The following is a 24,396-nucleotide window of genomic DNA, read 5'->3' on the forward strand; positions in this document are numbered from 1 at the left end:
CAAGCCGTCACATGACTCTGTCGGCCAAAATATGAAAAAATTATAGCTCTCAAAATATGGCGATGCAAAAACTAGATTTTACAAAATATGTGTCTTTTAGTGTGTGACAGCTGTCAATCATAAAAACCCGATATGATTCTGGTATCTCTGTAGTCGCACCGACCCGAAGAATAATGTCGTCTAATCACTTATACCGCACTGGGAACGGCGTAAAAAATAAACGCTAGGGCTGGGGTTGGGGTTAGGGTTTTTTTTTTTTTCAAAAGTAAAAAAAAAAAAAAAAAGACGATATGGCAACTAGTGTTGAACGCAAGTGCTCGCTACTTGAGTTTGCATCGGGTGCTCGGGTATGCATTGAGTATCGAGGGTGCTCGAGTCTCCGCCCCATATGCTTCGCGGCCAAAAAAAACTCGCGGTGATTGCCTGCCATGCACGAGTGATCCCCGCATGTTTTTTTGGGGGTGTCTAATAACCGTGAAACAAGCGGGCGGGGACTCGAGCATTTCACTTGAGCACCCGTGATACATGGTGCATACCTGAGTACCCGATGCAAACTCAAGTAGTGAGCACTTGCGCTCAAGACTAATGACAACTTATTCAATATGATGACCTAATGTTATCAAATTCTGTGTCGTACCTCTGGGTTCAAAATGTTCGCTATATCGCTTGATAAAATCCATGAGGGGTGTAGTTTCCAAAATGGGGTCACTTGTGGGGGGTTTCCACTATTTAGGCACATCAGGGGCTCTCCAAACGCGACATGGCATCCGCTCTCGATTCCAGACGATTTTGCGTTCAAAAAGTCACACAGTGCTCCTTCCCTTCTGAACCCTGCCGTGCGCCCAAACACTGTATTTTCCCCACATATGGGGTATTGGCTTACTCAGGAGAAATTGCACAAAAGTTTTTGGGGTCTATTTTTTCCTCTTACCCTTGTGAAAATAAAAAAATTGGGGCTAAAACATCATTTTTGTGGAAAAAGTTTGATTTTTTTATTTTCACGGCTCCATGTTATAAACTTCTGTAAAGGACTTGGGGGTTCAAGGTGCTCACCACACATCTAGATAAGTTCCCTGAGGGGTCTAGTTTCCAAAATGGTGTCACTTCCACTGTTTAGGCACATCAGGGGCATATCCGCTAATTATTCAAGCAAATTTTACAATCAAAAAGTGAAATGGTGCTCCTTCCCTTCCGAACCCTGCCGCGCGCCCAAACAGTGGTTTTCCCTCACATATGGGGTATCTGCTAACTCAGGAGAAATTGCACAACAAACTGCATAGTGCAATTTCTTCTGTTACCCTTATGAAAATGCAAAAGTGGGGCTGAAAAACATTTTTGTGGGAAAAATGTGAAAATGTTATTTTTACGGCTCAATGTTATAAACTTCTGTGAAGCACCTGGGGGTTCAAGGTGCTCACCACACATCTAGATAAGTTCCCTGAGGGGTCTAGTTTCCAAAATGGTGTCACTTATGGGGGGTTTCCACTGTTTAGGCACATCAGGGGCTCCCCAAATGCAACATGGCATCCGATAATTATTCAAGCAAATTTTACATTCAAAAAGTCAAATGGCGCCCCTTCCCTTCCGAACCCTGCCGTGCGCCCAAACAGTGGTTTTCCCCCACATATGGGGTATCTGCGTGCCCAGGAGCAATTGCAGAACAAATTTTGGGGTCCATTTTTTCCTGTTACCCCTGCGAAAATAAAAAAAAATTGGGTCTAAAGTAACATTTTTGTGAAAAATGTTAAATGTTAATTTTTTTCTTCCACGTTCCAAAAATTCCTGTGAAGCACCTGAAGGGTTAACAAAGTTCTTGAATGTGGTTTTGAGCACCTTGAGGGGTGCAGTTTTTAGAATGGTGTCACTTTTGGGTATTTTCTCTCATAAAGACCCCTCAAAGTGACTTTAAATGTGATGTGGTCCCTAAAAAATGGTTTTGTAAATTTTGTTGGAAAAATGAGAAATCGCTGGTCAACTTTTAACTTATAGCTCCCTAATAAAAAAAGATTTGGTTCCAAAATTGTGCTGATGTAAAGTAGACATGTGGGAAATGTTATTTATTAATTATTTTGTGTGACATATCTCTCTGATTTAAGGGCATAAAAATTCAAATTTTGAAAATTGCAAAATGTTCAAAATTTTCGACAAATTTCCATTTTTTTCACAAATAAACGCAAGTGATATCGAAGAAATTTTACCACTATCATGAAGTACAATATGTCACGAAAAAACAGTCTCAGAATCAGGGGGATCCGTTGAAGCGTTCCAGAGTAATTACCTCATAAAGTGACAGTGGTCAGAATTGTAAAAATTGGCCTGGTCATTAACGTGCAAACCACCTTGGGTTGTAAAGGGGTTAAGGGATAACGATACGTTGGGATCGTGGGATTTTATTTCTCTTTTTATACATCCTAAAATCTTGTTTGCTTTTGCGGCTGCTGCATGACATTGAGTACTGCTGCTCAGCTTACTTGTAACCAGAATACCCAAGTCCTTCTTCTGTTCTGTAGTCCCGAGTACACTCCCATTTAATGTGTATCCAGCAATAGGATTACTCCGTCCTAGGTGCATTACTCTACATTTATCTACATTAAACTTCATTGTTAAGTGTTTGCACATTCAGTCATGTTATCCAGATCATTCCGCAATATCGTAATGTCAAGATCAGATTTTAATATCCTACATAGTTTGGTGTCCTCAGCAAAGACTGACACTTTACTCTCAATCCCATCCCCAAGGTCATTAATAAAAAGGTTAAAAAGAATCGGTCCTAGCACAGATCCAAGCGGCACCCCATTGCTGACTATATCCCATTTAGAGAACGTCTGTGTTTTATGACAAATCTTTGTTTCCTATCATTTAGCCAATTACTTACGCATCTGCACATAGTTCCCCCAACTCCTTGCTTCTGTAGCTTCAGTTTAAGGCTGTTATGTGGTACAGTATCAAATGCCTTTGCAAAGTCCAGATAAATCACATCAGCCGCATTACCAACATCCAGATTTACACTTACCGCCTCATAGAACCCCAACATGTACATGTTGGTTAGACATGACCTATTTTTCATGAATCCGTGCTGATTATCATTTATTATATTATTCTCTGCGATACAACTCTTCAGGTCATCTCTTATGATGCCCTCAAAAACTTGGCACACTACAGATGTCAGACTTACTAGAGGGGTAGTTACCTGGATCCACCTTCTTACCTTTCTTAAATATCGGTACCACATCGGCTATCCTCCAATCCTGTGGTACTACCCCTGTTACAAGAGAGTCTAAGAATACGAGATACAGCGGTTTGTCAATTACTGAGCTCAATTCCCTCAGTATCCGTGGATGAATACCATCTGGGCTGGGGGATTTATCAATGTTTAATTTACGCAGATGCAGGCTTCTGTTTGTGTTAAACTAGTTATATCAGGTGGCGAACTTTGGTTTTTGCCCTGTTGAAAGATCCCTGGAACAGATGGTTTGTTGGTGAACTTAGATGAAAAGTGCCTGTTTAATATCTCAGCCTTTTCTTTTTCCTCTATAATTATCTTGTTATTATCATCTTTTAAGGGGCCAATACCATCTGTTTTTTTCTTTTTGGCATTGATGTATTGATGAAATTTTTAGGGATTTATTTTAATGTCGCTGGCGATTTGTTGCTCTGTAGATAACTTTGATAGCTTGATTTCTATTTTATATTTCTTATTTAGGTCTTTATACTCCTGAAATGCTATTTCTGTATTCTCGGCCTTCAAGATTTTGAACGCCCTGTTTTTGTCTTATTAAACTTTGTACTGTTTTATTTATCCATAATGGTTTCCTTTTTTTCGAAAATACACCCCCCCCCCCCCAACGCCTTTTTTGTCTTTCCTGTCATGTAGTATATCCCTCCATGTTTGTCACCCAGTTATGGCTTTCATGCAGCCAGGTTTCCGTAATACCCACCACATCATATTCCATGACCGACATAAGAGTATCCAGTTCATTAATTTTGTTTGTGAGACTTCTTGCATTTGCCAGCAAACATTTAATACCATTAGCACATTTGTTACTCCTACTCAGCTCCCTACTTTCCTTGCGTATCCCAGCCCCCCTACATCCTCTATAACCCTTGCTGTCCCACTCTCTCTGTCTACTCGATCTATCTCCTTATAAGCACGAATACCCTCCCTCCCCCCATATCCTAGTTTAAAAGCTCCTCCATCCGTCTGACCGTTTTTCCCCGCAGCATAGCTGCACCCTCCCCTTTGAGATGCAGCCCTACCCTACCCATCCCTACCGAAGAGCCTGTAGCCGACAGCGAAATCGGCCTAGTTCTCCATCTGCCTTGCCTTTGCTGCACTCCTATTTCCCTCCTTCCTAGATCAGTCCTCTTCCTGGTATCTAGGAGACTAGATTTTCATGATAAATGTCAGCAGCTACTCCCTCTAATGTTTAACCCCTTCACAACCTTGGACTTATCCATAAGTCTAGGTCGGTAGGTATTTACCCACCTTGGACTTATGAATACGTCCAGACGATTTTGTGCGCACAGAGGCTGTACGTGCGCGATCGCACCCGATGTCAGCTGATTTTGACACCTTAGAACCCTGACACCCCTGACAATTGCAGCATTTAGAGAGCAGGCAGAGGGAGGAAGCCCCCTTGGATCGGCGCCCTCGCGACTTCATCGTGGGGGCCGATCATTGCTATGGTGATCCGATTTAGTCATGACGCATTTTTGGTATCACCGGGTTTGGAACGACCCGACCTATAAAACTGTCCCACTGGTTAACCCCTTTAGTAAACCACGTAAAAACAAGGAATAAAAAATGAGGCAAAAAACAATGCTGTACCATCATACTGCCGAACAAAAGTGGAATAAAACACGATCAAAAAGGCTCATGTAAAAATGGTATAGCTGAAAATGTCATCTTGTCCCTCAAAAACAAGCCACCATTCAGCTCCATCAGAGGGAAAAAAATTATATCTCTGAGTAAAGCGATGCAAAAATAATTATTTTTTCTATAAAATAGTTTTTGTGTATAAGCGCCAAAACATAAGAAAACAATTTAAATGTGGTATGGCTGTAATCGTACTGACCCGAAGAATAAAGCTGCCTTATCAATTTTACCACATACGGAACAACATGAGAAAAAAAAAAAAAGCAACTATTCCTGAATTGCTAGTGTTTGTTCATTCTGCCTCTGAAAAATTGGAATAGAAAACAATCAAAAAATGTCATGTGCCCGAAAATCGTAACAATAAAAACGTCAACTCGTCCCGCAATAAACAAGCCCTCACTGTCACCTCCCGGCACCTGCGCAATAGATTCCTGCGGCGCAGAGCACAGAGAGAAGGGGCCGGGATGAAGCAAAGCGCGCTCTATGGGAGCAGCGCTTTGCGCATACCCGGGAGGTCAGGGAGAACAGTGCACGTCACATGGCCTGTCACAGGGCCCTGTGATATGCAGGAGAGGGGGGGAATATGATAAGTATATGGGTGGGGATTTGGGGGAATAATAAGCTCATAGGCGGGGATTGCTTGGCATCCGGGGGACGCCAAACCTGTACAAATTAGAATTGATTAAAGCTCTTTTCTCTGCAATCAGACCTCTACTATGGGCCATACAGGTAAGTATAGATTTACTTTTCTACACTCTGTATGGCCATAGTAGAGGTCTGATAACTCCAAAGTGGTGACAGATTCCCTTTAAGAGTATTTAGCTCATTCGGCAGGTGATCGTCAGCCTGTTTAGACTGCACAATTATCGGGGCAACAAGTGTTCCCAGGAATACTCATTCGCAATACTCTTGCAGTATAAGTAGTGTTGTTAAAAACACTGATTTCATAAATATCCTGCCTTCTAAATAGGCTGCCGATGAATGAGCAAAATGCTCGTTCATTGGGTGAACTGATCTTTTGTACAGCATAAAAGATCATCATTCTCTGCTGTGAATCGTCATGTGTAAACAGAGCTTGCACTGCCAAGAAAAATGGCAACATATGGCACTAAGCAATCTAGTATAAATCACTCAGTTTGCATTGTTTACTTTGGTCTGTCTGTCTAAACAGGTATTCAAACAACCGCCAGTCAGTAAACGTTTACTATTCGTCTGCCGTATCATGCCACCGGTCAGTCTGTGTTAATGGTCCCTTAGAGTATATAACCTTTAGGGTATGTGCACACGATGCAGAAATGAAGCAGAAAATTTCTGTATCATTTCTGCATCTCCCTGGCAGAAAAAACGCATGCAGATTGTGCATGCGTTTTTCCTGCGGAATACATGCGGATTCACATGCTTTTCCGCATGTGGATTGACAAGCGCTTTCCAGGCGATTTTAGCATCACTTGGAAAGTGCTTGACAACTAGGTCACACTATATAAATCCATGCAAACAGCATGGATTTATATAGTGTGACCCGAGAGAGTGTATATACTTACCTCCGATGGTCCGCGCTGTCCTGCTCAATCCATTCTCCCTCGCCGGCAACTTTGAATTGAAAGACCTGCCGACATCAGCGTCACGTGAACCGTCACATGACTCTGACGTCAGCGCAGGTCCTACAACTCACTGCAAGTGCCGGGAACCAAGCAGGAGTGGTGCGCGGGCCGACAGATGGTAAGTATATATATATTTTTTATTTTATTCTTGTTTTTACAGTTTCTATGGTACCTGGGTGTGGATGAGACTCTCCTCTACACCCGGGTACCATCCGCACATTAGAACGCGCCAATAGCGCAAGTACAGATGCAGTCTTGCGGAATTGGTGCGTTCTAATGCAAGTCAATGGCGGCGAAAACGCCGCGTTTACGCAAAATAAATTGACATGCTGCGGATTTTTGAGCGCAGCGTTTACGCTGCGGAAAAATCCGCATCATGGGCACAGCACATGCGGATTTCAATTGGGGATCATTGCTGCCCTTCTACCATGCGTTTTTAATGCGTTTCCGCAGCGTTTACGCAACTGCAAAAACGCCGCGGAAACGCATTAAATACGCATCATGTGAACTCAGCCTAACACAAGGTCAATTCTTCTAGTCAACAGGCACCCATACTCCCTGGTAAGACCTGACTCTTGTTTTGCTATAGAAAGCAAGTGACACTAATGAATGTTGCCCTCAGAACGAGGTGGTACACCATATCTCACAGTATTAGGCTATGTGCCCACGATGCAGAAATGCTGCATATTTTTTCCGCTTCTCCTTGGCAGGAAAAATGCATGCGGATTGTACATGCGTTTTTCCCGCCAGGTAGAAGCGTTTGTCAAGCGTTCTTCACATGCATTTCCTCATGTTGGTTATCAAGCGCTTTCCAAGTGATTTTAGCATCACTTGGAAAGTGCTTGACAACTTGTTCACACTATATAAATCCATGCAGCCGGCATGGATTTATAGTAGTGTGACCAAGTTAGTTAAAAAAAAAAGAATAAGAATTGTAGAAAAAAAAAAAGTTTATACTCCCCTTTCGATGTCCTCCCGGAGTTTTCTCTGCTGCGTCCGGTGTCTTGGGTGGCTCGCGGTGGTGTGAAGGACCTGCGGTGACGTTATTGAGTCATGTGACAGGTCACATGACTCAATGACGTCATGGCAGGTCCTTCACAACAGTGCAAGAGACCGGACGGAGCGGACAAAACACCGGGAGGACATCAGAAGGTGAGTATAATCTTTATTTTTTATTTTAAATTCTTTTTTTTTACAGTTTCTATGGTACCCGGGTCTGGATGAGAGTCTCCTCTCCTCCAGACCTGGGTACCATCCGCACATTGAACCGTGTGATATCCGCTTGTGCACATGTAGTGATGCGGATGTCACGCGGTCCAATGCAAGTCAATGGCAGCGATTACACTGCTTGTCCGCAAAATTAATGGACATGCTGCGAATTTTTCCGCAATGATAATCCGCAGCGGAAATTTCCGCAGCATGTGCACAGCATATGGGGATTATTATTGGGGACCATGGGGCACGTATTACCAAGCGTTTTTTAAGCGTTTTCGCTGCGGAAATTCCGCGGCAAAAACGCTTGAAAAACGCATAGTGGGCACGCAGCCTTAGGCCTCATTCACACGCTCGTGTTGCACGTATGTGATGTAACCATTTCTTTCATGGATACTGGATGTACACATTTTAACGAATGGTGTTATTCACATGTCACGGAGACATGTGGGTTTTTCTTCTAGCAGCACAGATGATGAGGGCCAATACAAGTTTATGAATCCGTGAAAAGCACGTACAGCACACTGATAGTATACGTGATCTGTCCGTGTTTTAAATGGCAAAAGATAGAAGCTTTGTAATTAATTTATTCAACCATACCTGAAAAACACTGATAGTAAAAAACAGATACATGGACCATACACGGATGACACACTGATCCAAAATCACTGATGACACCAGTACCATTATTTCAAGTACGTGTTTAAACACGGACATGTGAATGAGACCTTATACAATGGAGCTAGTCTGACGTGTTCAGTCAGGAGAGTGGATCATCTCAGATGGACAAATCCTACAGACCTGGTCTATTGTACCAGATATAGGTTTACTTTCTGTCTCCTGTGTAGAAGCATTGTAATATAATGTTTGGCGAGAAGTCGGATAAATGTTCGGCACGTGGATAAAAAGTAAAAAAAAGTCTTTATTAAACAAAATCCAACATATGAAAATGGACAAAATGCTTTTCTGATGCCATTGGAACACACTTGTATGTTCTTAGTCGTAGTGTTTGGTGATTTAAAATGCGGCTATGGCTATTAGAGATGAGCGGTGTTCGACTAGAACTGTTCACCAATCTCAAATTCGAGCTGTTTTGGGCGGTGTTCGAGTTGTTCGACGAACCCGAACGATTTGCAAAAAATTCGGCTGTTCGAGGTTATGTTCGATAACTGTTCGTGCACCAAAAGCGTGTCCTGCATGTATGGCGCTATTTTGAGCACCAATCATGCAGGGATTGCCTGCCACTCACTGTAATGCCACAGCCATGGTGGTTGTGGCATTACAGTGATTGCCCAAATCGATGGGAACAGTGCCAACAGTGAAACATGAAAAGCGGCAATTCAGCTGCGGCATACATCGGTACCCGACAATTTAGAACAGAAAGAATAGAGCATCACACATAGATTAGATAGATAGAAACATGTCAGTCACATATATATGAAGTACAGTGACAGTGTTGCTTACTGTACTTGTCATTTAGTGTAAAGGATTTATTAAAAAAAATAATAGTGTTTTCATGCACTGTCTCTTTAAAAAAGCCGGCCGGCAATTCAGCAGCGGTACCCGACAATTTAGAATAGAAAGAATAGAGACTCACACATAGATTAGATAGATAGAAACATGTCAGTCACATATATGAAGTACAGTGACAGTGTTGCTTACTGTACTTGTCATTTAGTGTAAAGGATTTATTAAAAAAAATAATAGTGTTTTCATGCACTGTCTCTTTAAAAAAGCCGGCCGGCAATTCAGCAGCGGTACCCGACAATTTAGAATAGAAGGAATAGAGAATCACACATAGATTAGATAGATAGAAACATGTCAGTCACATATATATGAAGTACAGTGACAGTGTTGCTTACTGTACTTGTCATTTAGTGTTAAAATAAAGGATTTATTAAAAAAAAAATTGGCGTGGGGGTCCCCATAATTTTAGGCTCTAGCGGAGGTTAAGCAGACGGCTGGGGCAGATGTTTGAAGCCTGGGAGGGGGGTAATACCCATGGAGCTTCCCAGGCTACTAATATCAGCCCCCAGCTGAATACCTAGCCTTTACTAGCTATTAAAATGGGGGACCCGCCCAAAAAAAATGACGTGGGGTCTCCCCTATTTTAATAGCTAGCAAAGGCTAGGCAGACAGCTGGGGGCTGATATTAATAGCCCAGGAAGGGTGCCATGAATATTGGCCCCCTCCCAGGCTAGAAACACCAGCCGTCAGCCGCCCCAGAACTGGCGCATCCATAGGATGCGCTAATTCTGGCACTTAGCCTCGCTCTTCCGACTGCCCTGTAGCGGTGGCAGTGGGGTAATAGGGCTGGGGTTGATGTCAGCTTATAATGCCAGCTGACATCAAGCCCAGGTTAGTAATGAGAGGCGTCTATAAGACACCCCCATTACTAATCCCATAGTCAAAGTTAAAAGAAAACACAAGCACCCAGAATAAACTCCTTTAATTGAAATAAAGACACATTCCTTTATTGTTCTAAATTAAACCATACTTACCACCACGCCCATTCCAGCTGAAGCCAACGATCTCCTGCAATAAAAGTAAAATAATAAAGCAACATCATCCTTACCTTTCCATGGTTCCCACGACAGCTTCAGCTCTGCTACATCGAGATGACAGGCTGGACCGCAGCAGAACGCTGCCATCCAGCTTGCCATGCCGCGGACACTGAGAAGCGCAGGCATGCTTGCGCTCCTCAGTGTCTCGCTGTGACGGCATAAAGATGAGACGAGTTCATGTCCAATGAACTCAGCTCACCTCATGCACGTCACTGACAGCGTGGGAGAATTCTCCTGCACTCAGCGCTACAGCGTGAGAATTTTCCCACGCTGTCAGTGACGTGCATGAGGTGAGCTCATTCATGTCCAATGATCTCAGCTCACCTCATGCATGTCACTGACAGCGTGGGAGAATTCTTGCGCTGTAGCGCTGAGTGCAGGAGAATTTTCCCACGCTGTCAGTGACGTGCATGAGGTGAGCTGAGATCATTGGACATGAACTCGTCTCATCTTTATGCCGTCACAGCGAGACACTGAGGAGCGCAAGCATGCCTGCCCTTCTCAGTGTCTGCGGGATGATAGGCTGGATGGCAGCGTTCTGCTGCGGTCCAGCCTGTCATCTCGATGTAGCAGAGCTGAAGCTGTCGTGGGAACCATGGAAAGGTAAGGATGAGGTTGCTTTATTATTTTACTTTTATTGCAGAAGACATTGGCTTCAGCTGGAATGGGCGTGACGGTAAGTATGGTTTAATTTAGAACAATAAAGAATTGTGTGTTTATTTCAATTAAAGGACTTTATTCTGGGTGTTGTGTTTTTTTTAAATACTTTACTAGAAATTCATGGCGGTCATGTCTAATATTGGCGTGACCCCATGAATTTCGGGCTTAGGGCCAGCTGATAATGCCAAGCTGGCCCTAACCCCTTTATTACCCAGTGAGCCACCGCACCAGGGCCCTGGATGAGTTGGGTACAGCGCCAGAAGATGGCGCTTCTATGAACGCGCCATTTTCCGGGGTGGCTGCGGACTGCAATTTGCAGCGGGGGGGACCCAGAAAGCTTGGGCCTCCCTGCGCTGCAGATTCCAGCCCCCAGCTGCCTAGTTGTACCTGGCTGGACACAAAAATAGGGCGAAGCCCCACGTATTTTTTTTTTAATTATTTCATGAAATTCATGAAATAATTAAGAAAAAAAGGGCTTCCCTATATTGTTGTGCCCAACCAGGTACAAATAGGCAGCTGTGGTTGGGGGCAGCCCGTTCCTGCCTGCTGTACCTGGCTGGACACAAATATAGTGCGAAGCCCCACGTCAATTTTTTTTTTAATTATTTCATGAAACTAGATGGTGGCCCGATTCTAACGCATCGGGTATTCTAGAATATGTATGCGGCAGACCCGGCGCAATCAGCAGAGCGGTGTTTAAATTTGGCGCCAAAATCGCTGACTGGTCGCGGCCAGCAACCTCGACCAATCAGCAAAGCGGTGTTGAAATTTGGCGACTATATCGCTGATTGGTCACGGCCGGCAGTCGCGACCAATCAGCAAAGCGGTGTTTAAATTTTGCGCCAATAATGCTGATTGGTTGCGGTTGCGACCAATCAGCAAAGCGGTGTTTAAATTTGATGCCAATAACGGTGATTGGTCACGACCGCGACCATTCAGCAGGGCGGTGTTTAAATTTGGCGACAACAATGTTGATTAGTCGCGGCCAGCAGTCGCGACCAATCAGCAGAGCGGGGTTTAAATTTGGCGCCAATAATGCTGATTGGTCGCAATCGCCAGCCGCGACCAATCAGCAGAGCGGTGTTTCAATTTGGCGCCAAAATCGCTGATTGATCGCGGCCGGCAACCGTGACCCATCAGCAGAGCGGGGTTTAAATTTGGCGCCAATGCTGCTGATTGGTTGCGGACGGCGACCGCGATCAATCAGCAGAGCGGTGTTTAAATTTGGCGCCAATAATGCTGATTAGTCGCGGCCAGCATCCGTGACCAATTAGCAGAGCGGGGTTTAAATTTGGCGCCAATCTCGCTGATTGGTCGCGGCCGCTATTTAAATGTGGCACCCAAATCGGTGATTGGTCGCGGGCAGTTTCCGCGACCAATCAGCAGAGCGGTGTTTAACTTTAGCGCCAAGATCACTGATTGGTCGCGTGCGGAGAGCGCGACCAATCAGCGAATCGCATTGGTGAGGACCGGGGAGCGCCGCTGCCTGGTCGGATACTTCCGCTGCGAGAAGCCGGGAGATGAGCGACTGCTCGCAGCAGATGTATCCCTACCGCAGCGCCGCTCCCCGGTCCTCCCTTGACACCCTAGCCGCTGATCTCCCCACAGTATCCGCATGGTGTTACAAAGATCCGGACATTTGTGCTAAAAATCGCTGATTGGTCGCTGGCGCTGCCCGCGACCAATCACCGATTTGGGCGCCAAATTTAAATATCGGCCGCAACCAATCACCGATCTTGGCTCCACATTTAAACACCGCTGTGCTGATTGGTCGCCGACGCTGGGCGCGACCAATCACCGATTTTGGCGCCACATTTAAATAGCGTCCGCGACCAATCAGTACAGCGGTGATTGGTCGCGGCCGATATTTAAATTTGGCGCCCAAATCGGTGATTGGTCGCGGGCAGCGCCAGCGACCAATCAGCAATTTTTAACACAAATGTCCGGACCTTTGTAACACCATGCGGATACTGTGGGGACATCAGCGGCTAGGGTGTGAAGGGAGGACCGGGGAGCGGCGCTGCGGGTCGGGATACTTCTGCTCCGAGCGCCCGCTCATGTCCCGGGTTCTCGCAGCGGAAGTATCCGCACAGGCAGCGCCGCTGACATCCATGCGGCTAGGGCGTGAAGGGAGGACCGGGGAGCGGCGCTGACATCCAATTGGTCGCGGCCGCTATTTAAATGTGCCGCGCAAATCGGTGATTGGTCGCCGTCTTGACCGCGACCAATCACTGATCTTGCCGCCAAAGTTAAACACTACTGTGCTGATTGGTCGCGGACGCTGCCCGCGACCAATCACCGACTTGTGCGCCAAATTTAAATATCAACCTCATGCACGTCACTGACAGCGTGGGAAAATTCTCCTGCACTCAGCGCTTCAGCGTGAGAATTCTCCCACGCTGTCAGTGACGTGCATGAGGTGAGCTGAGATCATTGGACATGACCTTGGCTCATCTTTATGCCGTCACAGCCAGACACTGAGGAGCGCAAGCAAGCCTGTTCTTCTCAGTGTCTGCGGGATGACAGGCTGGATGGCAGCGTTCTGCTGCGGTCCAGCCTGTCATCTCGATGTAGCAGAGCTGAAGCTGTCCTGGGAACCATGGAAAGGTAAGGATGATGTTGGTTTATTATTTTACTTTTATTGCAGGAGATCGTTGGCTTCAGCTGGAATGGGCGTGGTGGTAAGTATGGTTTAATTTAGAACAATAAAGAATTGTGTGTTTATTTCAATTAAAGGACTGGGTGTTTGTGTTTTTTTTTAACTTTGACTATGGGGTTAGTAATGGGGGTGTCTTATAGACGCCTCTCCGTTACTAACCTGGGCTTGATGTCAGCTGGCATTATAAGCTGACATCAACCCCAACCCTATTACCCCACTGCCACCGCTACAGGGCAGTGGGAAGAGCGAGGCTAAGTGCCAGATTTGGCGCATCCTACGGATGCGCCATTTCTGGGACTGCTGGTGTTTCTAGCCTGGGAGGGGGCCAATATTCATGGCACCCTTCCTGAGCTATTAATATCAGCCCCCAGCTGTCTGCCTAGCCTTTGCTAGCTATTAAAATAGGGGGGACCCCACGTCATTTTTTGGGGGGGGTCCCCCATTTTAATAGCTAGTAAAGGCTAGGTATTCAGCTGGGGGCTGATATTAGTAGCCTGGGAAGCTCCATGGGTATTACCCCCTTCCCAGGCTTCAAACATCTGCCCCAGCCGTCTGCTTAACCTCCGCTAGAGACTAAAATTACGGGGAACCCCACGCCAATTTTTTTTTTAATAAATCCTTTATTTTAACACTAAATGACAAGTACAGTGATCAACACTATCACTGTACTTCTTATATATGTGACTGACATGTTTCTACCTATCTAATCTATGTGTGATGCTCTATCTTTCTGTTATAAATTGTCGGGTACAGATGCTGAATTGCCGGCCGGCTTTTTTAAAGAGACAGTGCATGAAAACACTATTATTTTTTTAAATAAATCCTTTACACTAAATGACAAGTACAGTAACCAACACTGTCACTGTACTTATTATATATGTGATTGGCATGTTTATATCTATCTATCTATGTGTGATGCTCTATTCTTTCTGTTATAAATTGTCGGGTACAGATGCTGAATTGCCGGCCGGCTTTTTTAAAGAGACGGTGCACGAAAACACTTATTTTTTTTAATAAATCCTTTACACTAAATGACAAGTACAGTAACCAACACTGTCACTGTACTTCTTATATGTGTGACTGACATGTTTCTATCTATCTAATCTATGTGTGATGCTCTATTCCTTCTTGTCTAAATTGTCGGGTACCGGTGTATGCCGCTGCTGAATTGCCGGCCGGCTTTTTTAAAGAGAGTGTCTTCTGAGCAGTTTGTCAGCTTTTGGACACCTTTGAAGGTGTTTTCTATGTGTTTCTATGTGTTTTTGTTTGCCTGCCATTGGTTTTAACGGTGTTCGACGAACAGTTCCTCGAACATCCCGGTGTTCGACGAACCGAACCGAACCCGAACACTACGGGGGTGGCTCAACACTAATGGCTATCACAGACTTTTGTTCTGACCACAACTTTATTGTGATGGAGAAAGCGGTCACTTTGGGAATGATATGTAAGCTAGGAAATTACTGTAGAATGATTGACATGTCTTTTAAAGTGGGGAGAAACCTTTATGTGTAAAATGAGTATTTTGTTTGTTTTATTGTAGGTGATTAATACAAAGAAGAAGATGTCGACAGAATGCCTAATGAACCCAGATTTCCTCATAGAATTCATTGAAATGTACCGGTCTCTTCCCTGCTTGTGGAAAGTTAAGTCCTCCGATTATTCCAACAGACAGAAAAAGACAGAAGCCTATGAAAAATTACTAAGTCTTTGTAAGTCAGTTTGTCCCTCAGCGACTGTAGAACTTGTTAAACATAAGATTGCAAATTTGCGAACAGTGTTCAAAAAAGAATTAAAGAAAGTGGAGTCATCGATACAGTCTGGCGCCTCTGGTGATGAAGTGTATATACCCCGGCTCTGGTACTTTGATCTTCTGAAATTTACTATAGACCAAGAAGTTCAACCACAGCCACAACCTGTATACCACTATCCGGAAGCATACGATGTGCGACAAGAAGAAGAAAACACAGATGACAGCCTAGAAAGTGCTGGGGAATGTGCAAACTTCTCCCAGGTAGGTGGCATCTTTTTTACTTTTGTTATGGTTCCATTTAATTGTATGGAGCAGGTTCTCAAGGGAAAAAATAACCTTTTTCCTTAGAACAATACAGAATCATTAACTTTTTCTATCTACCCCCTTTAGAAACTATGGACGATGTGATCGCTAGAATAAAACGTCTGTGGCACTCTCTCCAATGCTTTGCTTGTTTTGACATGATGGCTTTACGCTAAAAATATATAAATAAATGTATTAGTAAATCTTAAATTAAAGGAGTAGCCAATGCTTGGTAATTATTAATTAGGTACCTAGATTCCACCATTTTCCAGCAGTAAAAAAGTGTCAATTTCCAGAGCTACAAAGGTAACAACTGGAGATCAATTTATTTGTGTGGAACTGAATGTTACTCAAACATAAAGAACATCCACAATTTTAAGAATACAGATTTTTGTAAACTTTCTTTACTCTGAACCAAAGTGAGTTTAAAAGCCAGTTAACTGACGGCCAGCAAATGTTTAAAAAAAACAAAGCAACCTTATACTCACCTTACCGCTCACCTGGTATCGCTGTTTAGTCCTTGGACACACATGATCTTTTTCCCATTGCAATCTGCATCTCCTGGCCTGTTCACTCTAGGCCAGGATTTCTGGCTATGACCAGGCCTCAGAGGTCTCGGCGTTTTGTTCGGCATGATGTCACGGACATGCAGCACTCGGTGACCTCTGTGGTTGATGATACGACAGCAGAAAGCTCTGCTTATTGCCCACCGTCCTGTGCTCCTTGCTTTTGTTCTGCTGTCATAGTTCTGGCCCGTTTACTCTTGGTTGGTACTTCTAACCGCGACTAGACCTTGGATGTGAGAGGCACAGTGACCTCCAAGGGCTGGTTGAGGCCAGAGGTCCCGGGCTAGAATGAACAGGCCAGGCGATGTGGCTTGCGATGGGGAAAAGAGGTGCCTCCGAGGACCCAGCCGGCAGGCATCGAGCAGTGCAGGGGTTGCACAGATGAATGTGTTATTTTATGCTTTGGGGCCTGAAGAGACCACATAACAAAATAAGGGACGACATTCAATTTGTGGATAATATGTTCTCTGCAAATCGAATTACCCTGGAAAATTTGCGCAATTTGGTGAATTCAAATTTTTGCCAGATCTTATCACTCGTAACAACCAATGTGGCGACAGCATAGACTTTGGGTACAACTTTTATCGTCAGATTTACTAATATTAGGCTATGTGCCCACGATGCAGAAATGCTCCGGATTTTTCCTGAGCGTTTCTGCATCTCCCTGGCAGAAAAAACGCATGCGGATTGTACATGCGGATTGTACATGCGTTTTTCCTACCAGGGACATGCGGATGTGAAGCGTTCTTCACTTGCATTTCCGCATGCGGGTTGACAAGCGCTTTCCAAGCGATTTTAGCATCACTTGGAAAGTGCTTGACAACTTGGTCACACTATATAAATCCATGCAAACAGCATGGATTTATATAGTGTGACCTTAAAGAATGGTTAAAAATAAAAAAAAAAAAATATTATACTTGCCTTCTGATGGCCCCCGCATTCTTGCTTCGCTTCGTCCTGGCTGCCGGCAGATCCCGGTACACTGCACTGAAGGACCTGCCATCACATGACTATGACGTCAGCGCAAGTCCTTCAGTCCACCGCGAGCTGCTGGCAAGGGAGGACGAGCGCAGCGGGGGCCATCAGAAGGTAAGTATAACATTTATTTTTTATTTTATTCTTTTTTTCACAGGTTCTATGGTACCCGGGTCCGGAGGAGAGTCTCCTGTCCTCCACACCCGGGTACCATCCGCACATTGAAACGCATGGAATCCACATGTACAGATCCAGTGATGCGGATTCCATGCGTTCCAATGCAAGTCAATGGCGGAGAAAATGCAGCACTTCCGCAAAATAATTGGTAGTGCTGCGTTTTTTTCCGCAATGATAATCCGCAGCGGAAATTTCACATGTGGATTATCATTGGGGAACATAGCAGGCCTTCTACCAAGCGTTTTTTAAGCGTTTCTGCAGCGTTTTTGCCGCTGCGGAAACGCTTAAAAAACGCATCGTGCGCACACAGCCTTACAATGATATATTTTTATTGAAAATGTAATAAAGTTTACACACCAGAAGGTAGTGTAAAAAAACTATATTTTACATTAAGTAATAGGCGGCATTGTCTTGCAGCTGGTCGGAACTGCACTCTTTTCCATGCTGTTAAGAGGCAGCTTTCCCTCTGCGCAAGGCAGAAGTGCAGGGGGACTGAAGCGGGTCTGATTAAGTGATCCGGAGTGGCGCAGTATGGAGCCAGCAAGTGGCACCCCCCCTTGTCTAGGTAACTGGCCACTGTGAGACTGTAGCGTGGCTGGTAACTTAGATAACAAACTGTACACAATAGAATTAATAGAAACCTGTCACCTGTTAAAATGCTTTTTACCTGCAGATATAGGGTTACTCTGCAGGTAAATGGCATTATAATGTTTCCGGGCCAAGAAACTGAAACTGCGACTTCCGGGAGAAACTGAACTTCTTTCCTCCCGGGAGCCACTGGCTTTGAGTCATGGGAACATGCACGGAGTGGCTTCAATCACCGCTTACAGCACTGTTCACTATACTGTGAGCGATGGCTGTAAGCTCACCCTGGCACTTTGCTCTACAGCCTGCTCTGCACAGATGCGCTGTACTGCAAGCTATCAATCATGGGGACGAAACTTGCTTAAAGTGTCACTTACATTGTAGTGAATGGCGAGGTGAGGGATTATTGTAATTGCTCCCTGCACCACCCCCATAACTGAAAGCTGGTGGCTCCCAGAGGGAAATAAGACATTGTAACGCTATTTACCTAAGTGTTAACCCAATATCTGCAGGTAAGTAGCGTTTTCCAAGACAACAGATTCCCTCTAAGAATGGAGAGATTATTAGGTAAGTTGCAAAGGTGCTTTTTTTTTTTTTTTTTTTTTTTTACAAGCACTTTGCAATTTAACCAGTTATGAAGATGTGGAGAGTGCCAAGCCGGCATAAGAAGATTTATAAGCCATGGGAAATGTAATTATCCTTTTCAGAAAGGAATAAGACTAGAATAGGTGCCACTAGAGTTCTAGTCCTCTTCCTCTCTAAAGAGGATGTTTGCATATTGTTATACAATAAAACAAATGGTATGCAGAGGCCAAAAGAACACACTTTATTGGACATTTCTTTAGTGGACGCAGGAAACCATGGGTAAAGTGTACTGCCACCAGGAAGCTGACACTAATAACGCATCTTAAAGAGAAAAAAAAAAGTTGTCTCCTCCCCAATGACAATTATATTATTCAATTTAGCTTAGTGTCACAATATTCTGACATTTTCCTTCGGGTGTTAGACCATCAAATTCCTTTCTCAGTCAGACTGTCTAGCTGCACACTGAAAAGACGGTACTCCGGCCCCCAAAAGGAATAAAGCCAAAACACTAACAAAATAGCGACCGTGTACACTTTGTATTAAATTAATGTACAGGTGCCCAAATACACTGTACAAATATGCTATGTAGCCAATATACAAACATACAGTGGTGTGAAAAACTGTTTGCCCCTTTCTTTCTTCTTTTGCATGTTTGTCACACTTAAATGTTTCAGATCACAAAACAAATTTAAATATTTGACAAAGCTAACACAAGTATCACAAAATGCAGTTTCTAAATTAAGTTCTTTATTACACAGAGTATTCTCCCAAAAGTGTTGGCGATCATCAATATATTTTCTGGCGAAACTGAGACGAGCTTTATGTTCTTATTGCTCAGCAGTGGTTTCCATCTTGGAACTCTGCCATGCTTGCCATTTTTGCCCAGTCTCTCTTATGGTGGAGTCATGAACACTGACCTTAACTGAGGCAAGTGAGGTCTGCAGTTCTTTGGATGTTGTTGTGGGGTCTTTGTAACCTCTTGGATGAGTCGTTGCTGCGCTCTCGGGGTAATTTTGGTCAGCTGGCCATTCCTGGGAAGTTTCACCACTGTTCCATGTTTTCGCCCTTTGTGGATACTGGCTCTCACTGTGGTTCGCTAGCTTTAGAAATGGCTTTTATAACCTTTTCCAGACTGATAGATCTCAATTACTTCTCATTTGTGCCTGATTTTCTTTGGATCGCAGCATAATGTGTAGCTTTTGAGGATCTTTTGGTCTACTTCACTTTGTCAGGCAGGTCCTATTTAAGTGATTTCTTGATTGAGAACAGATGAGGCAGTAATCAGGCCTGTGTGTGCATAGTGAAATTGAACTCCGCTTCTCAAAGATGTGATAAACCACAGTTAATTTATGTTTTAATAGGGAAAGGACGGCAATCACTTTTTCACACAGGGCCCTGTAGGTTTGGATTTCTTTTTCCCTTACTAAAAAAGACCTTCATTTAAAAACTGCATTTTGTGTTTACTTGAGTTATCTTCGTCTAATATTTAAATTTGTTTTGTGATCTGAAACAGTTAAGTGTGACAAACATGCAAAAGAATAAGAAATCAGGAAGGGGGCAAACACTTTTTCACACCACTGTACATGCACACTATGTCAGCACACTGCAATTAATGAATACATGAACCCCAAAATTGCTGTAAATGTAAAAAGTGTAAAGTACTTAAGCATTTTTTGACCAAAGAGCGCAAAAGTCCTCCACCCACATCAAGCTGCACCTAAATATGGATGGTCCCTATCACTAATGTCATGCCTATCCATTTGCCAAACCAGTCCCCATCTGAATGGGGAAGTGAAAGAAAATCAAGTGTATCTCGCAATTAAAACCTTGTCTGGAAAGGATGTGTAGATATTTAGGTACTCTAGTCTTGTCCTAGGTGAGTCAGAACAGCGAGCTCGGACGCCTCAGTAGGACGCACCTCTCTCAAGTGAGCCAGACAGGTCTCTGACCACTTCCTTGAGTGAGTCAGACCTACCAACAAAGCCCTCTTGGTTTGGCTAAGTCACAAGACTTCTGGAGCGTTTCTATATTTTCCAGACAGAATTCTTTCCTCTGGAAGAGACCTCTCAGCTTGGTGTATTCTTCAAGCAGTCCAGGTAGCCCTACTTCAGGTTTTTCTGATGGAGGAGGATAGCTCCCTTCTGATTTCTGATTCAGACTTTTAGCGGGGACTTTTCCTCTAATATCAGAAGCAGGGCCAACTGCCTCACTCAGTATTTTTCACCTTTCAGTGAGGGCTGCTGGTGAATTACCTCCTTTAGGCTTCTACAGCCAGTAAGAATCCTTTGTTTGTCGCTACTTAGACTATAGATCAGATGCACCAGGATTGACACTTCCAGAAGCCCTAGGGTCGAGTCTCCTCGTATCCACTTGACGGTCTGACCTTCTATCTAATGGGCTTAATTTTTCAGGGAGTTCCCAGATTTTCTGATCTCATAAATGCACCATTCCTGGGTAGAGTGCCATTTTAGCCTGTTGAAGCCTCCCTTTGAGGCAGTTTGCTCAGTTGTGTGGTTCAGCCCTCATGGTCTCTCTGTCTCCAAGGCGATCTCCACCTTATCTTAGTCTTTTCTTCCTGGAGTTAAAGCAGGTTGTCCAGGCAATCAACTTTTGCTGTATTACCTGTACCGCCAGCGCATTTGGAGTTGTTAGGTTCCCAACGGCCTTTTATAGAGTTTCCTTCAGCAGGTGACCAGTTCATAGTGCTGTTCAAGGCCATTCCATATTCCAAAGGAATCTTAGTTTTCGATGACCGGGCACGGTTCTTTTTTTCCTCATTTTGGACTGAAAACTTTGAATTTTTGCTGTTCTCATGGTTCTTCAGGTTGGGGCCAGAATTCTCGTTCTTTGTTGCAGATGGCCTGGTACCACCCTTAGCCTCCAGATTGACCTTTCCCATGGTCTCTGCTTCCACCTAACTTTGTTGTTTATTTTACCCTTGTGACTATTCAGGCTGCAGTTCTTAAGGCTAGATGGTACAATTTTATATTGATTACTTTGTTTATTCACTGTAATATAATTTTTGTACCTTGACCAATTGTTTCTATTGGTGTTTGGGCGCACGGTAGGGATCAGAAGGGAAAGAGCACCATTTGACTTTTGGAGCGCAAAATTGTCTGGAATAGATCGTGGATGCTACGTCACATTTTCAGAGCTCCTGATGTGCCTAAACAGTGGAAAACCCCAACAAGTGAATACATTTTGAAAACTACACCCCTCAAGGAATTTATCCAGAGGTGTGGTAAGCACCTTGAACACGGAGGTGTTTCACAGAATTTTTTAACGTTGAGGCGTAAACATAGAAAAAAAATCACATTTTCCCCTAAAAATATTGCTTTAGCCCCAAGTTTTTTTTTATTTTCACAAGGCTAACAGGAGAAAATGGACAATATAATTTGTTGTGTAATTTCTCCTGAGTACACTGATACCACATACAGGTGCATCTCACTGAATTAGAATATCATCAAAAAGTTAATTTATTTCAGTTCTTCAATGCAAAAAGTGAAACTCATATTATATAGAGTCATTACAAACACAGTGATCTATTTCAAGTGTTTATTTCTGTTAATGTTGATGATTATGGCTTACAGCCAATGAAAACACAAAAGTCATTATCTCAGTAAATTTGTTAACAAACAACACCTGCAAAGGCTTCCTACATGTTTAAAAAGGTCCCTTAGTCTGTTTCAGTAGGCTCCACAATCATGGGGAAGACTGCTGACTTGACAGATGTCCAGAAGGCTGTCATTGACACACTCCACAAGGAGGGTAAGCCACAAAAGGTCATTGCTAAAGAAGCTGGCTGTTCACAGAGAACTGTATCCAAGATATTAACGGAAAGTTGAGTGGAAAGAAAAAGTGTGGTAGAAAAAGGTGCACAAGCAACCGGGATAACCGCAGCCTTGAAAGGATTGTTACGAAAAGGCCATTCAAAAATTTGGGGGACATTCACAAGGAGTGGACTGCTGCTGGAGACATTGCTTCAAGAGCCACCACACACAGACGTATCCAGGACATGGGCTACAAGTGTCGCATTCCTTGTGTCAAGCCACTCATGACCAATAGACAACACCAGAAGCGTCTTACCTGGGCCAAGAAGAAGAAGACCTGGACTGTTGCCCAGTGGTCAAAGGTATTGTTTTCAGATGAAAATACATTTTGCATTACATTTGGAAATCAAGGTCCCAGAGTCTGGAGGAAGAGTGGAGAGGCCACAATCCAAGCTGCTTGAGGTCTAGTGTGAAGTTTCCACAATCAGTGATATATTGGGGAGCCATGTCATCTGCTGGTGTAGGTCCACTGTGTTGTATCAAGACCAAAGTAAGCGCAGCCGTCTACCAGGAAATTTTAGAGCACTTCATGCTTCCCTCTGCCGACAAGCTTTTTGGAGATGGAAATTTCATTCTCTAGCAAAAACAGTATCACTGTGCTTGATTGGCCAGCAAACTCGCCTGACCTTAATTCCATAGAGAATCTATGGGGTATTGTCAAGAGGAAGATGAGAGACACCAGACCCAACAATGCAGTCAAGAGCTGAAGGCTGCTATCAAAGGAACCTGGGCTTCCATAACACAGCAGTGCCACAGGCTGATCGCCTCCATGCCACACCGCATTGATGCAGTAATTGATGCAAAAGGAGCCCCGACCAAGTATTGAGGGCATTTACTGAACATACATTTCAGTAGGCCAACATTTTGGATTTTAAAAATCATATTTCAAGCAGATTGTTATAATGTATTCTAATTTACTGAGATAATGACTTTTGTGTTTTCATTGGCTGTAAGCCATAATCATCAACATTAACAGAAATAAACACTTGAGATAGATCACTCTGTAATGACTATATATAATACATGAGTTTCACTTTTTGTATTGAAGAACTGAAATAAATTAACTTTTTGATGATATTCTAATTTAGTGAGATGCACCTGTATGTGGTGGAAAACAAGTCTTTGGGCACATGACTGAAAAGGAGCACCAACTGAATTCTGGGGCACATTTTTTGGCTGGAATAGAATGTGGATGCCATGTCACATTTGAAAAGCCCTTGACATGCCAAAACAGCAGAAACCCCCAAAAATGACCCCATTTTGGGATCTACTCCTCTTGAAGAATTCATCTCCGGGTGTAATGAGCATTTTTAACCCTCAGACGCTTCACAGAATTCTATAACATTGGGCTGAGTCAATGGAAAATTACTTTTTTTTTTCCACTAAAATGTTGCTTTGGCCCTAAATTTTTAAAAGGGATAATGGGAGCAAATGAACTCTATAATTTGTTACACAATTTCTCCTCAGTACGCCAATACCCCATATGTGGTCGAAAACTACTTTTGAGGCACAGTGCGAAGCTCAGAAGGGGAGGAGTGCCATATTGTAGTGCACATTTTGCCGTTATGGTTTGCAGGTGCCATGACTCAATGAGAGAGCCCCTAAAGTGTGAGAACAGCAGAATCCCCCCATAAGTGATTCCATTTTTATAAACTACACCTCTCAATGAATTCATGCAGTGATCATATTGACACCACAGGGTGTCACAGAATTTCATACCATAGGGCAATGAAGAAAAAAATTACATTTTTACCACCAAAATATTGTTTCAGCCCCTGATTTTACATTTTCACACGAGAAAATGAGTAAAAATGACACCAAAATGTGTCATACATTTTCTGCTGAACGTGGCTAATACACCATATGTGTCTGTACAGTAATGCTTAGCCACAGAGTTAGGCTATGTGCCCACGATGCAGAAATGCTCCGGATTTTTCCTGAGTGTTTCTGCATCTCCCTGGCAGAAAAAACGCATGCGGATTGTACATGCGGATTGTACATGCGTTTTCCTGCCAGGGACATGCGGATGTGAAGCGTTCTTCACATGCATTTC

At 43.7% G+C, this 24,396-nt stretch overlaps 1 protein-coding gene across 2 annotated transcripts in view; it reads left to right on the forward strand.

Annotated features, from left to right (window-relative positions):
• The window catches only part of LOC141258247 (uncharacterized), an 80,530-nt gene that overhangs the window by 17,536 nt on the left and 38,598 nt on the right, over window positions 1-24,396 (forward strand). For both annotated transcript variants that reach the window (XM_073673261.1, XM_073673262.1), the window contains exon 2: window positions 15,113-15,583. In XM_073673261.1, the coding sequence (XP_073529362.1) occupies window positions 15,134-15,583 (450 nt within the window). In that variant the 5' untranslated portion in view covers window positions 15,113-15,133. The remainder of the gene's footprint in view (window positions 1-15,112; window positions 15,584-24,396) is intronic.

Source organism: Phyllobates terribilis, unplaced genomic scaffold (assembly GCF_046119375.1).
Source record: "Phyllobates terribilis strain yellow unplaced genomic scaffold, ASM4611937v1 Scaffold_3__8_contigs__length_932513732, whole genome shotgun sequence".
In the NCBI taxonomy this organism is placed as follows: Eukaryota; Metazoa; Chordata; class Amphibia; order Anura; family Dendrobatidae; genus Phyllobates; species Phyllobates terribilis.